The 11,530-nt window shown below is 63.8% G+C and overlaps 1 protein-coding gene across 3 annotated transcripts; it reads right to left on the bottom strand.

The window, feature by feature from the left end:
* Positions 1–2,044: 2,044 nt before the first annotated feature.
* Positions 2,045–9,659, bottom strand: Fkbp8 (FKBP prolyl isomerase 8). Of its 3 annotated transcripts, none has more exons than XM_070008575.1 (9): positions 9,637–9,659; positions 7,268–7,579; positions 5,248–5,417; positions 4,980–5,068; positions 4,632–4,852; positions 4,308–4,480; positions 3,676–3,753; positions 3,350–3,481; positions 2,045–2,438 (listed from the first exon to the last, which is right to left on the bottom strand). In XM_070008575.1, the coding sequence occupies exons 2-9, from the start codon at positions 7,557–7,559 to the stop codon at positions 2,352–2,354; spliced, it is 1,242 nt and encodes a 413-aa protein (XP_069864676.1). In that variant the 5' UTR covers positions 7,560–7,579; positions 9,637–9,659; the 3' UTR covers positions 2,045–2,351. The 3 variants fall into 3 exon arrangements, with proteins under 3 accessions (XP_069864676.1, XP_069864675.1, XP_069864677.1); XM_070008574.1 differs by lacking the exon at positions 9,637–9,659 and adding an exon at positions 8,683–8,776; XM_070008576.1 differs by lacking the exon at positions 9,637–9,659 and adding an exon at positions 8,683–8,776 and having other exon boundaries at positions 4,632–4,849.
* Positions 9,660–11,530: the final 1,871 nt, after the last annotated feature.

Genomic DNA, 11,530 nt, shown 5'->3' with positions numbered 1-11,530 from the left:
GCCACGCCCCCAGTACCTTGAGAGCCAACGGCCGCGGCCGTGTGGGTCACCGACGCACCGTATTATTCATGACGTGAGGACCGGCCACGCCCCCTGCGTGTAACGTAAAGTTCCTGGTCACTGCCCCTTCATGCATATTCATAGAAGCTACAAGCAGCCGCCGGGGCGCACGAGCTCCGCCTTCACACGCGCATCCTCCCAAGCTCCGCCTCCACATGTATTATTCAGGACCTGACGGGACCCGGCGCGCTGCGGCCCCGCCCCGCCGGGCGCTGACGTGATGCATTATTTATGAGATCCCGCAGCGGCTTCCGTTTTTGGCGTCTGTTGAGAGTCGCGGCGAAGGCGTGGAGGGGGCGCGGCCACCGCATGGCACGTGGGAGGCGGGGCCAGCGGGTGATGTAGGGCGCAGTGGGCGTGGTTATGCAAACAAGGCGCGGCGGGGCCGCTGTGGCTCGTCTCAGGATGGGCCGCGGGAGCTGGGGAGCGGCCAGCCGGCGCCCCCGGGGCCGAGGACAGGCCAGCCTTCGGGGAGCCCGCGGAGCCCGGCTCCAGTCTCAAAAAATACCAGGAAAAGGATAGCCAAGGCTTTATTGACAAGCTCTCCGGTGACGCCACAAGTTGTGCAACCTCCAGCCGGGACTTCCGGCCCACGTCAGCGCCGCCGCCCCCGCGGGAAGCGGGGCTCCGGGCACTGGAGCCCGCCCCGCCCCGGCCGCCCCGCCGGCTGCGCCTGGCCGCCCCCGGACTGCCCGGCCCCCCTGTCCTTCCCCCGCTCGCGGCCGCCCCGGACACCCGGGACCGCGCCCTCGGGCCGGCCGCCCCGCCAGGCTTCCTGTGCGTCCATCACCGGCACTGGCCATGGGCGAGGGCCGGGTTTGCGCTTCGTTTTTGGGTGATGGCTGCAAGTTCAAGGCCCCGTCCTCCCCTCCACCGATGGGCCGGGGTGGCCGTCCGCCCTCCCCCCACGGGGCGGCCCGTGCCGTGGAACACGCTTCCAAATCCACCGGCACCTGCGGGGAGATCACGTGGAAGCACGAGAGGAAGGTGCCGTGGCTCCCGCCTGTCACCCCAGCGACTCAGGAGGCTGAGATCTGAGGATCGCAGTTCAAAGCCAGCCCCGGGCAGGAAAGGCCACAAGACTCTGATCTCCAATGAAACACCAGAAGTGGTGCTGTGGCTCAAGGGGTAGAGCACCAGCCTTGAGCTGAAGAGTGAGGGACAGCACCCAGGCCCCAAGTTCAAGACCCAGGACCAACCGAAAAAATAAAATACAAAGTACATGGGGGTGGCAGGCACTGTGTCCAGGAGGCTGAGATCTGAGGATGGCAGTTTGAAGCCAGGATGAACAAGAAAAAGTCCTGGGAGATGGAAGTTCAAAGCCAGCTGCGCCACACGGAGATCCTCCTCAGATGATGATGTGAGACCTGAGGATGCTCCAGGCCCCAGGCTGGCACCAGCGACTGCTCAGCAGTGCTCTCCTCCATCTCCCACTTGGGGAAACTGAGGCCTGGGGAAAGGAACCAGGCCTCAGGTCGGCCTGGACACAGGCGGCCCTGTGTCCCGTGCCCTCCCAAGTACAGTGCTGGTGTGGGCTCTGCGCTTTTTCTTCCCTCTGGAAGGCAAGACAGCCATGAGAGGGGCCTTGAAGCTTCAACCGTGCCAGCACCAGGATGTGCAGGGTTTCAGGGAGAGCCCCACGCACCCCCAAGCCCAGAGGCCCACAGACACCAACTCCAACACACCCTCACACCCCAGGGCCCTTGCAGTGGCTGCCTCCCAGGGCTTGGGCTGCAGATCCTGAGGTCAGAAGCAGCCCCAGGGAGGGGCCCTGCCGGCCCTGGCCCCAGCCCGAGCCCCTCAGCTGCCTTCCCGGCCCCATCGTTCCTCAGCAGTGGCACAAGCAGGGCCCCGATGCGGGAAAGAGTCCCTGGAGCGGACCAGGGCAGGACGCAGCCTGGCTCGGCCAGCGTCCTGGGTGACCCGGGGAGTGGCACGGGCCTCGCTGGTCCAGCCAGCCGCAGGGAAAGAGCTGGACATGGAGTGCAGGGGAGACTTTATTTCACGGTGGGAGCCTGGATGGGGCAGCAGGCAGCGCGAGGGATGGAGGAGGGGGGTGCGGTGCTGCCCCTGGCCTGCTGAGGAGAAACTGAGGCCAGCCAGGGGAGGCCTAGCCCGGGGGGGGGGGGGGGGGAGAACCGGGACCAGGCCCCTCCCTCCGGGCTGCCTCTCCTGCTGGTGGGTTGCTGGGCCTGGTCCTCCCTGCCTGGCCTGGAAGGGGGGGGGAAGCCAAGGGAGGGCAGGGCACGGAGCCTGAGGTTGGGGAGCGCGGGGTGGTGGACCCTAGGCGGTCAGTTCCGAGCAGCGATGACCACAGAGAGCGCCACACCCCCGAGGGCCACGGCAGTCGCCCCGAACAGCCACTTCCACGGGATGGACTGTGGGTACGGGAGGATGGTCAGTTTGGTGTCTGGAGGCCCCACACCCGCCACGGTGGACACCCGGTCCCAAACCAACCACCGCTTACCACATCTCTCCACCCTTGACTAACTCCTACACATGCATCAAAACCTAAAAACACTTTGGAAAGCTGATGGCTCACGCCTGTCATCCTAGCTACTCGAGAGGCTGAGACCTGAGGATCATGATTCAGAGCCAGCCTGGGCAGGAAAGTCTGTGAGACTCTTATCTCCAATAAACCACTAGAAAACCAGAAGTGGTGTGTGGCTCAAGGTAGGGAGCTTGCCTTGAGCTGAAGAGCTGAGGAATAGTGTCCAGACCCAGAGTTCAAGCTCTACAACCAACCAAAAAATTAAAATAAATAAACCCCTCAGGAGGCTGGAATCTGAGGATCAGGGTTTGAAGCCAGCTCAGGCAGGAAAGTCCACGAGACTCCCTTATCTCCAATAAACTGCTCAGAGAAAGAAGAGGCTGCTGTGGCTCTAGGGGTGGAGTGCTAGCAGCTCTCAACACAAAAAGGCTCAGGGACAAGCCGGGCGCCGGCGGCTCCCGCCTGTCATCCTAGCTACTCAGGAGGCTGAGATCTGAGGATCACGGTTCAAAGCCAGCCCGGGCAGGAGAGACCGTGAGACTCCTATCTCCAATAAACCACCAGAAAACCGGAAGTGGCGCTGTAGCTCAAGTGGTAAAGTGCTCGCCTTGAGCTGAAGAGCTGAGGGACAGCGCCCCGGCCCAGAGTTCAAGCCCCAAGACTAGTAAAACAACCACACCGAAACCCCGCTGTCCATGCCTCCCCTTCCCTGGAAGGACCACCGCAGCCTGCTCTGAACCTCGGGCAGGGCCGCTGTCCCCAGGCCCCTGGACCAGGCAGAGGCCTGGCGGCACTCACCCAGGCCCCCTTGCCAGGGCACTTGGCGGGCAGCCGGCTGGGGTTGCCCAGCATCTTCCGGTACAGGGCAGTCTCCGTGCTGCGCTGTGCTGCGTGCTTCTTCACCAGCTTCGACAGCTCTGCGTGGATCGTCTGTGCGGGCGGCAGGGCTGGGATGAGGGTCCCTGCCGGCCACCACGGGCCCTCTGCCCCCTCCCGGAGTTGGGAAAGCGGGGCTGCCGTCCCCCTCCCTGTCCCCTGCCCTTCCCCCCCCCCCATACATGGTGCAGAGCCCGGATGCCAGCAAAGGGCGGTGGCCTGGGGCTGGGGAAGGGGGCGGGGCTCACCTTGTTGGAGGGCTCCAGCTTCAGCGCAGTTCTCAGAATGGGAATGGCCTCACTGTACTCGCCCTGCTGCGCCAGCACCTGGGAGCGAGGACCCGGGAGGACCCACAGCTGCAGCTGCACCCCGGGGGGGCCTTGGGGCCGGTAAGGGGGAGGTCTGGAGTGGGCGGGCCCCTGTCACGCTGGGGGTCCTGGCGCTGTTTTCCTCCCGCTTTCCACTGCCATCTAGTGGAGGTTTCCAGCTCTGCAGCCAGGGAGGCCCTGGAGCTGGCAAAGCCCGAGGGGCGGAAACCGCCAGGCGCCAGCAGCCGGGGCAGGCCTGGTGCCTCTGGGTCCCCCCTTGCGGCCCCACCTAGGCCCTGCAGGGTGCTGAATACTAGGATCTGTGCACCAGGCCGAGGGTCCACCCATCCCCAACGCAGGCCAAAGCCTGGGAAGGACGGGGTAGGAAGTGGCACCCCCGGACCAGGCTGGAAGGCCCTGGGCCAGACACAGGCGGGAGGGCCTGCGGTGAGGGGGACCGGGTGCAGAGACAGGGGGGGGGGGGGGGGGGGGGGCCTGGGCCGGACATGAGGGGGGCACGCGGGTGTGGAGCCGGGCACAGGTGGGCACGCGGGGAGGGCAGTGGGGCGCACCTTGCCCTTGCGGAAGAGCGCCTTGACGTTGTCCGGCTGGTGCTGCAGCACCAGGCTGCAGGAGCGCAGCGCGGCGCGGTAGTGGTCCAGCTTCAGCTGCGACGCGGCCAGGTTGTTGAGACACTTCACCTTCAGCTGCAGCAGCTGCTCCTCCTCCTCGCAGCTCACGTCCACTGCAGGCGACAGCACACGTGGCACGGCCGGCCTGGGAGGCCATGGCGTGGGGGGCCCCGACACCATCACCCCCATGTTGGCTGGAAACGGGGCGGGGCCTGCTAGGCTAGTTGTGGAACGTTGCAGAGGGCCGAGGCCTTGGGTGGTCACCTTTGGCGCTGGCAGTGATGGCCTTGATGGCCAGGTCGTAGGAGTTGGCGGCCAGCACGAAGTCCGCCCGCTGGTAGTGGGCGTTGCCGCACTCCCGCTTCCGGTCGGCCAGGGCCACGCGCTCCTGGCCGGTCAGCGTCTCCAGGTCGGGGCCGTCCACCGCCGACTTCAGGGTGACCTCCAGGCACAGAGCCGCGTGGGGGGGGATGTAAGGGCTCCTGCTGGGGGAAGGGGCCACACTGGGACCGGGTGCCCCCGGTGAGCAGGACGGCACCGGCCGCGCTCCGCCCCCCTCCCGGGTCCCCGGGACCCCTGCGCACGGGGTGGGGCGGCCAGGGCGGCTCTCACCTGCCCTGGGGGCCATAGCAGTACTTGGAGTCAGCTGTAACCATTGCCGTCTCTCCCACGTCCATGAGCGGGACGCTGAGGTCCAGTGCCTGGGGGGGGGAGTCAGGAGGCGGGGTCAGGGGTGCCCAGGCCGGGGGGCAGGGGGTGGGGTCAGGGGTGCCCAGGTCGGGGGGCGGGCAGGGGGTCAGGGGTGCCCAGGCCAGGGGACAGGAGGCGGGATCAGGGGTGCCCAGGCTGGGGGCCCCCCGCACCCCCGCCTGGCCCCCACCTGGATGACGTCGCAGTCCCCCAGTGTGAACAGCAGCTCGGGCTCCTCCTGCACGCGCGCCCCGTCCTCCAGCGACATCTGCAGCCGCACCGTCACCACCTGGCCCTTGGTTGGACGTCCGGCCCCGGGCGGCCCCGGTACCAGGGTCTTCTTCCTCAGCAGCCCATTCCCTGCCGGGCCGACACCCGTGTCACCCGGTGTCACCCGGCCGCCTGCCCTGCGGGGGATGGGGGAGGGGAACGGGTCCGCCCCTCAGGCCCCCTGAACCCCCCAGGGCTGCCCTGCTGCCACCCAGTGGGAGACAGGTGACCCCAGCAACCCAGGGCAACCCTGCAGTGGGACAGGTTTGCAGAGTGCAGGCACAGCGCCCTCCATGGAGCTGCACCCAAGTCCCAACAGGACAGGCCCAGGGATCAGGCTTCACCGGGATCCCCTCAGTAAATGGGGGACCCGGTAGAGCCCTTGGCAAATGGAGGAATTTTGTCCACTTCAGAAAACCAGAGTTCACAATGCAGCGCCGGATGGCTGGCTGGGAAGCCTGGCTTCATTCCCCCGATAGCCAGGAGTGTCTGGGCCTCAGTTTACCCAGGCATAAAAAGAGACAGGGGGTGCAGCCAACAGCAACCTTGGGTTTGTACAACACCTGCCAGACCTCAAAGCACCACACAGAGCAACACCCTGACAAGCAACAGCAGTCTTCCCTCACCCTCCACACCAGCCCAAGACGGAGACCTGAGCTGAGGATCGTGGTTCACGGCCACTCCGGGCAGGAAAGTCCACTTGAGACTCCTATCTCCAATGAGTCACTCAAAAACCAGAAGAGGTAGAGCACTAGCTTTGAGCAAAACAGCTCAGGGACAGCACCCAGGCCGAGTTCACGCCTTACAACCAACAGAAAGAAAAAAAAAAAAAAGTTGGAAGCGGAGCTATGGCTCAAATGAAACAGCACCAACCTGGAGCGAAAAAAGCTCAGGGGCTGGAAAGGTGGCTCAATGGTAGAGCGCTTGCCTTGCATGCATGAGGCCCTGGATTCAATTCCTCAGCACCACATAAGCAGAAAAAGCCAGGAGTGTGGCGCTGTGACTCAAGTGGTAGAGCGCTCTCCTTGAGCTGAAGAGCTGAGGGACAGCGCCCAGGCCCAGAGTTCAGGCCCCACGACTGACAAAAAAAAAGTTCAGGGACAGTGCCCAGGCCCTGAGTTCAAGCCCCAGGAGTCACACACAGACACATAATGCTTTGCATAGGATAGGACTGGGAGCACAACTCTTGGTAGAATGCCAACCTAACAAGTCTAAAGACCCAAGTTCAAACCCACTGACAAAAGCAAAAACAAAGAAGCTTTGTAACTTGCTAGTGCAATTAAGAAGCCATCAGCAACCGCTCTGATACCCGGGGGAGGTGTCTCGGGTTGTTTGGAGGTGCTGGGCTGGAACACAGACCTCGCACTAGCATGGCCCGGCCTGCCTCTCGGGTATCAGAATGCAAATACTCCAGAACAAGCCATCCTGCTCTGCACCCGTGGGGTCACTACCGCCGCCCCCGTAATCCCAGCGCCCACGTGACAGCTGGACACTGAGCAAACATGTGTTATGGGGGGGGAGAAAAATATGACTCGCCGGCTGACCTCTCACCTTGGGGCAGGCCCGGGCCGGCGCAGCCCTCACCAGTTACAGGCCAGCATGGACGCTGGAAATTATACAACCACAACAAAGACACCAACAAGCTCCTGGCTGTGAGGCTCTGAGCAGGTGACTCAGCTTCTCTGGGCTGCTGCAAACAGCGCTCACAACAGTGCTGGGAGACGCAGCAAGAAGAATGACAATGACACACTGACACACACATGCACGCACACACACACACATACACAGAACAGAGTGCACCAGCCGTGCTGTGTGAAGTAGTGGCCATCCTCACTGTGCAGGACTTGAACCTCTCACAGAGGAGGAGGCTGGGGGAGGAGGGGCCTGTGCCCGGTCCCTCCCTCCTGTCCTGTTCCCCCCCCACACACACACACACTCACCCAGAATGTCCAGCCACTCCTCAGGGGCTGGGGCTGGCGCTGGCTCCAGCTCCAAGGCTGCCAGGAACTCTCGGGCCAGGGCTCCGGGCTGCTCGGTTTCCTCGGCTGCTGGCTGTCCCATGTCCTCCAGCGGCGGCAGCTCGCTCAAGTCCCCGTTCTCTTCTTCGTCCTCATCTTCCTCCTCCTCCCCTTCTGCATCTTCGACGCCATCCAGCACCTCAAAGTCCTCCAGTGGGGGGACTCCAGTGGCCGGCGGGGCAGCAGGCTCAGAGGGCTCAGCCCAGGATGCCATGCTGGGGACGGGAACTGGCCCTGGATGGGGATCAGACGGCATGGAAAATGCTCTACTGCAGCCACTCATGCTTTGGTACAGCTTGCTGTATGACTCAGTTTCCCAACTCCACAGCTGCCTGCAAGCAGGCTGAGCATCAGATCCTGAGCACCTGATTCAGGAACCCTGACCTGTTCGTTCATCTTCGTGTGTGAGCGTGCCTGTGTGTGTGCGAACTCAGGGTTTCAAGCTCTCCTCTGGCTTTTTCATTCAAGGCTGACACTCTACCACTTGAATCACAGCTCTACTTCCTGCTTTTTGCTAGCTGAGGCCTCACACACCTCCTTGCCCCTGGCTTTGAACCTCGATCCTCAGCTCTCAACCTCCTGAGAAAGCCGGGATTACAGATGTGCAGCCCAGGAACGAGAAAATAGGCCACTGCTGCACAAAGGATGCCCAGGCCAGAGGGGCAAAGACACTGGCACAAGGTCACACAGCGATCTGCCACCTGGGGCTGCAGGGTCCAGAATCCAAGAGGGGTGAGGGCGGGGTGCAGCCCCTGACACCCCCCCCAACCCCCCCGCCCCCCCGCCCGGCCAGGCCGGGCCGGGCCCAGGGTCCCCGAGCTGTCCACCTCGGGCCTAGGCCTCCTCCTCCTAACGAGGCCCCCGCCCCAAGACCCGAGTGCGGGTGCGGAGCGCCCCCCTCCCCCTCCCCCGCCCGCACCGCCCCCCGCCGCCCACCTCCCCGGCCTCCCCCGCCCCGGCCCCCGCGACGCATTCTGCAGCGGCCCTGACCCCGGCCCGCCGTCGGGCCGCGGCCGGGCCTGCGGGGAGCGCCGCCCCACGCCGGGCCCCCCGGGCCGCGGCCCGATCCCCGCGTCCGGCCCGCACCTGCCCGGCCGCTTCCGGGTCCGACCCCGGCCCCCCGACCCCCGCCCACAATGCCCCGCGCGGCGCGCGCCCCCCCCACCCCCCGGCCGCGGCCGCCCCGGCGCTGCGCCCCGACCCCCGCCGCCCGCGCGGCCCCGCAACGCCGCCCCGCAACGCCGCCCCGCGCCCGACCCCGCGCCCCGCGCGCGCCCCCCGCCCCGCGGCCCCCGAGCGCCCCGCCGCGCGGCCCCGCCGCGCCCCCCCGCACGTGCCTGCCGTCCGGGACCCCCGCCTGGGGTCCTGCGCCCCCTCCCCGCCCCCAGCCGCGGCCGCCGCGCCTCGGGAACCGGGCTCCGGCCTCGGGCCCCGCCCCGCCGCGCCATTGGCCGCCGCCGCCGCCAGCGCGGCGCCCGTTGGCTGGCATACACGTCCGTCCCGGGCGCCGGCCCCGCCCCCTTCCTGCTTGGCGAAGCGAGGCGTTCTTAAAGGCGCAGGAGCCTGGGCGGGGGGAGGGGGGGGGCGCCCGCGAGCGGTGGACGGCGACCCCTTCGCGGCTCGCTGAGCTCCCGCGGCTGGAAAAACACTGACCGCGCTCGCCTAAGTGCAGACGCCCGCCCGAAGCCCCCGGGTCCCCAACGCCGAGGTTCTGGGGGGAAGGGGTGACGGGACGCCCCCACGGCGCCTGTGCGTGCGGGAGGCGCCGGGTGCAGGGCTTCCGGACACGCGCCTCCCCGCGTGCACGTTCCTAGTGGTGATGGGGTGCATGGGGTGTGCCAGGGCTGGGACTTGAACTCAGGGCCTGGCGCTGTCCCTGGCCTTTTGCACTCCAGACTGGCGCCATGCCCCTTGAACCAGAGCTCTATTTCCGGCTACTCTCCACTGATCACAGCCTGCCTGGGCTGGTTTCGAACCCCCATCCTCAGGTCTCAACTTTCTGAATAGCTGGGATTGATCACAGACAGAGCAGAGCCCGCAGAGCCTGCTTCGGGGGCTGATTGTTGCCCCTTTTCTGCCCAGCTTTGGGAGCTCTGTAATTGAGTCACACTCTGGCTTTGGGAGCTGCCTTAGTTTCTCAGGTCACTACTGGCACTGCCTCCTTCAGGAAGCCCTCCCTGAACTCTGCCGGGCTGGCTTCCTTGTATCTGCAGTCAGCACTTGACAGCCTTGTTAGGGAGCCTCCAAGGTCCCCCCACCCCGCCCCCCACTGCTTCCATAGTTGCAATTACCTTATCTTCTTGGTGAACCGAACCTTCCCAGATCCTGCTCACTGCCCCAAATGGACTTTGATTACTAGATCGATGGTCTCTCTCTCTCTCTCTCACACACACACACACTTTCTCCTTTGGCTGTGTTTAGGTGGTTTATTTTTGGTTTGTTTGCTTTTTGTTGTTTTTTGTCAGTCATGGTGCTTGAACGTGGGGCCTAGATGCTGTCCCTGAGCTCTTTTGCTCAAGGCTAGCATTGTTCTGTCACTTGAGCCACAAGCTCCACTTCTTGTTTTCTGATGGTTAATTGGAGATGAATCTCCTGGACTTTTCTGCCCTAGCTGACTTTGAACCTCAATATTCAGCCCAGTCTCATGAGTAGCTAGGATTATAGGAGTGAGCCACCTGCACCCAGATTCTCTCTTTAGAGACAGAGTCTCACTATGTTTCCCAGGTTGGCCTTAGCCTCCTGAATAGGTAGGACCACAAGTGCATGCCAGGGAATCACCTTTCGCTTTATAAAGAAAACAAGGCCCGGCAGAGTGTGTGACACGGACCAAGGTCTGGTCTGGGTGACTGAGAGCTGGTTGCACCCTGGCCCATCCCCACTAGAGCCCAGGAGTGGGATGTGGCATAACCACGGGCAGATAAGCCCTGACTGCACAGCTTGATCATCCTCCATAGGAAATGAAACAGAAGGTGTAGAGGAAGGCTCCCCGCCCAAACAGACCTCCCACCGCCTATGACAACCTGGACCTTACTCAGAGTCAGGACAGGAGTCCCCACAGGCCGTGCCCTCTCCCTGGAACACAAAGAGGAAGGAAACATTTTATCTCCAGGTCACTGTGCACGGGACATTTGGGCCCAGTCAAGAGTCTGGCTTGATGGGTGGTGCCCAGATGAACACTATAAAGGAGCAATAGAAAGCATGCTCTCTCAGCCTAAGCTCCACGGCTGGACTGCAGGCCAAGTTACATGTCTGCTGTGTCCGTCCCTCTCTCAGCACTGGCTGAGCCTGGCTCACTGAGCTAGGATTACAGGTGTGAGCCATTGGTGGGCACCTTTAGAATCAAAGAGACATTGGTTCTAGGAAGGGTGAGTGAATGACAGTAAATAATACCACACGGCTGGGTGTCAGTGGCTTATGCCTGGAATCCCAGCTACTCCGGAGGCTGAGATCTGAGGATCACGGTTCAAAGCCAGCCCAGGCAGGAAAGGCCCTGAGTCTCTGATCTCCAATAAACCATTAGAAAACCGGAAGTGGCGCTGTGTGTAGCTCAAGTGGTAGAGCGCTCGCCTTGAGCTGAAGAGCTGAGGGACAGTGCCCAGGCCCAGAGTTCAAGCCCCACAACCGACAACAAAACCAACAGCAGTTCGTGACAGCCCACCTGATCAACACCTGTGGGGTCATAGTCATACCAATACTTGAAAAAGTACTTAACTGAACAACAGAACTGCAATTAAAAGTTAAAACACAAAACCACGGAGGCAAGCAACTCCTTAATAACTGTTGCCAGGAAGAAACAGGAGGATGCTACCATTAGTGGTGTAAAAACAGACTTAAACACAAAACGCAACAGCCAGTCACCCTGGCTACTCAGGAGGCTGAGAGCTGAGTGAGGACCGAGGTTCGAGGCCAGCCCCCCGGGGCCGGAAAATCCAGGCAACTCAACCTCCAATCAACCACCCAAAGGCTGATAGAAAAGCTCCGGGGCCCCGTCCGCCACGAGCGAGCAGGCCTCGGGCCCCCGATCGCGCAGGCCCGAGGCGCCAGCGGGCCAGCCCCGCCGCGGCCTAGCCCCGCCGCGGCCTCTCCACCCGCACCCGCCCGCTTCCGGGATGTCTCGGGACGCCGGCGCTGCGCGACGGCGCGTGCGCGGCGGCGCCTGCCGCATTGGCTGCTGCCTGTGACGCA

This window comes from Dipodomys merriami, unplaced genomic scaffold (genome assembly GCF_024711535.1).
Source record: "Dipodomys merriami isolate MVZ:Mamm:240054 unplaced genomic scaffold, mDipMer1.0.p SCAF_70, whole genome shotgun sequence".
Classification (NCBI taxonomy): domain Eukaryota; kingdom Metazoa; phylum Chordata; class Mammalia; order Rodentia; family Heteromyidae; genus Dipodomys; species Dipodomys merriami.
The sequence above is the reverse complement of the archived record's forward strand: the minus strand, read 5'-3'. Positions and strand labels throughout refer to the sequence as shown.

Bases quoted from the DNA above. Each gene is read 5' to 3' on its own strand.
- Fkbp8 (XM_070008575.1), bottom strand. From the start codon at position 7,559: ATGGCATCCTGGGCTGAGCCCTCTGAGCCTGCTGCCCCGCCGGCCACT. The intron at 5,069-5,247 runs GTGGGGGCCAGG...TCCCCCCCCCAG, and splicing joins GGGACTGCGACGTCATCCAG to GCACTGGACCTCAGCGTCCC. The intron at 4,481-4,631 runs GTGACCACCCAA...TGTCGCCTGCAG, and splicing joins CATCACTGCCAGCGCCAAAG to TGGACGTGAGCTGCGAGGAG.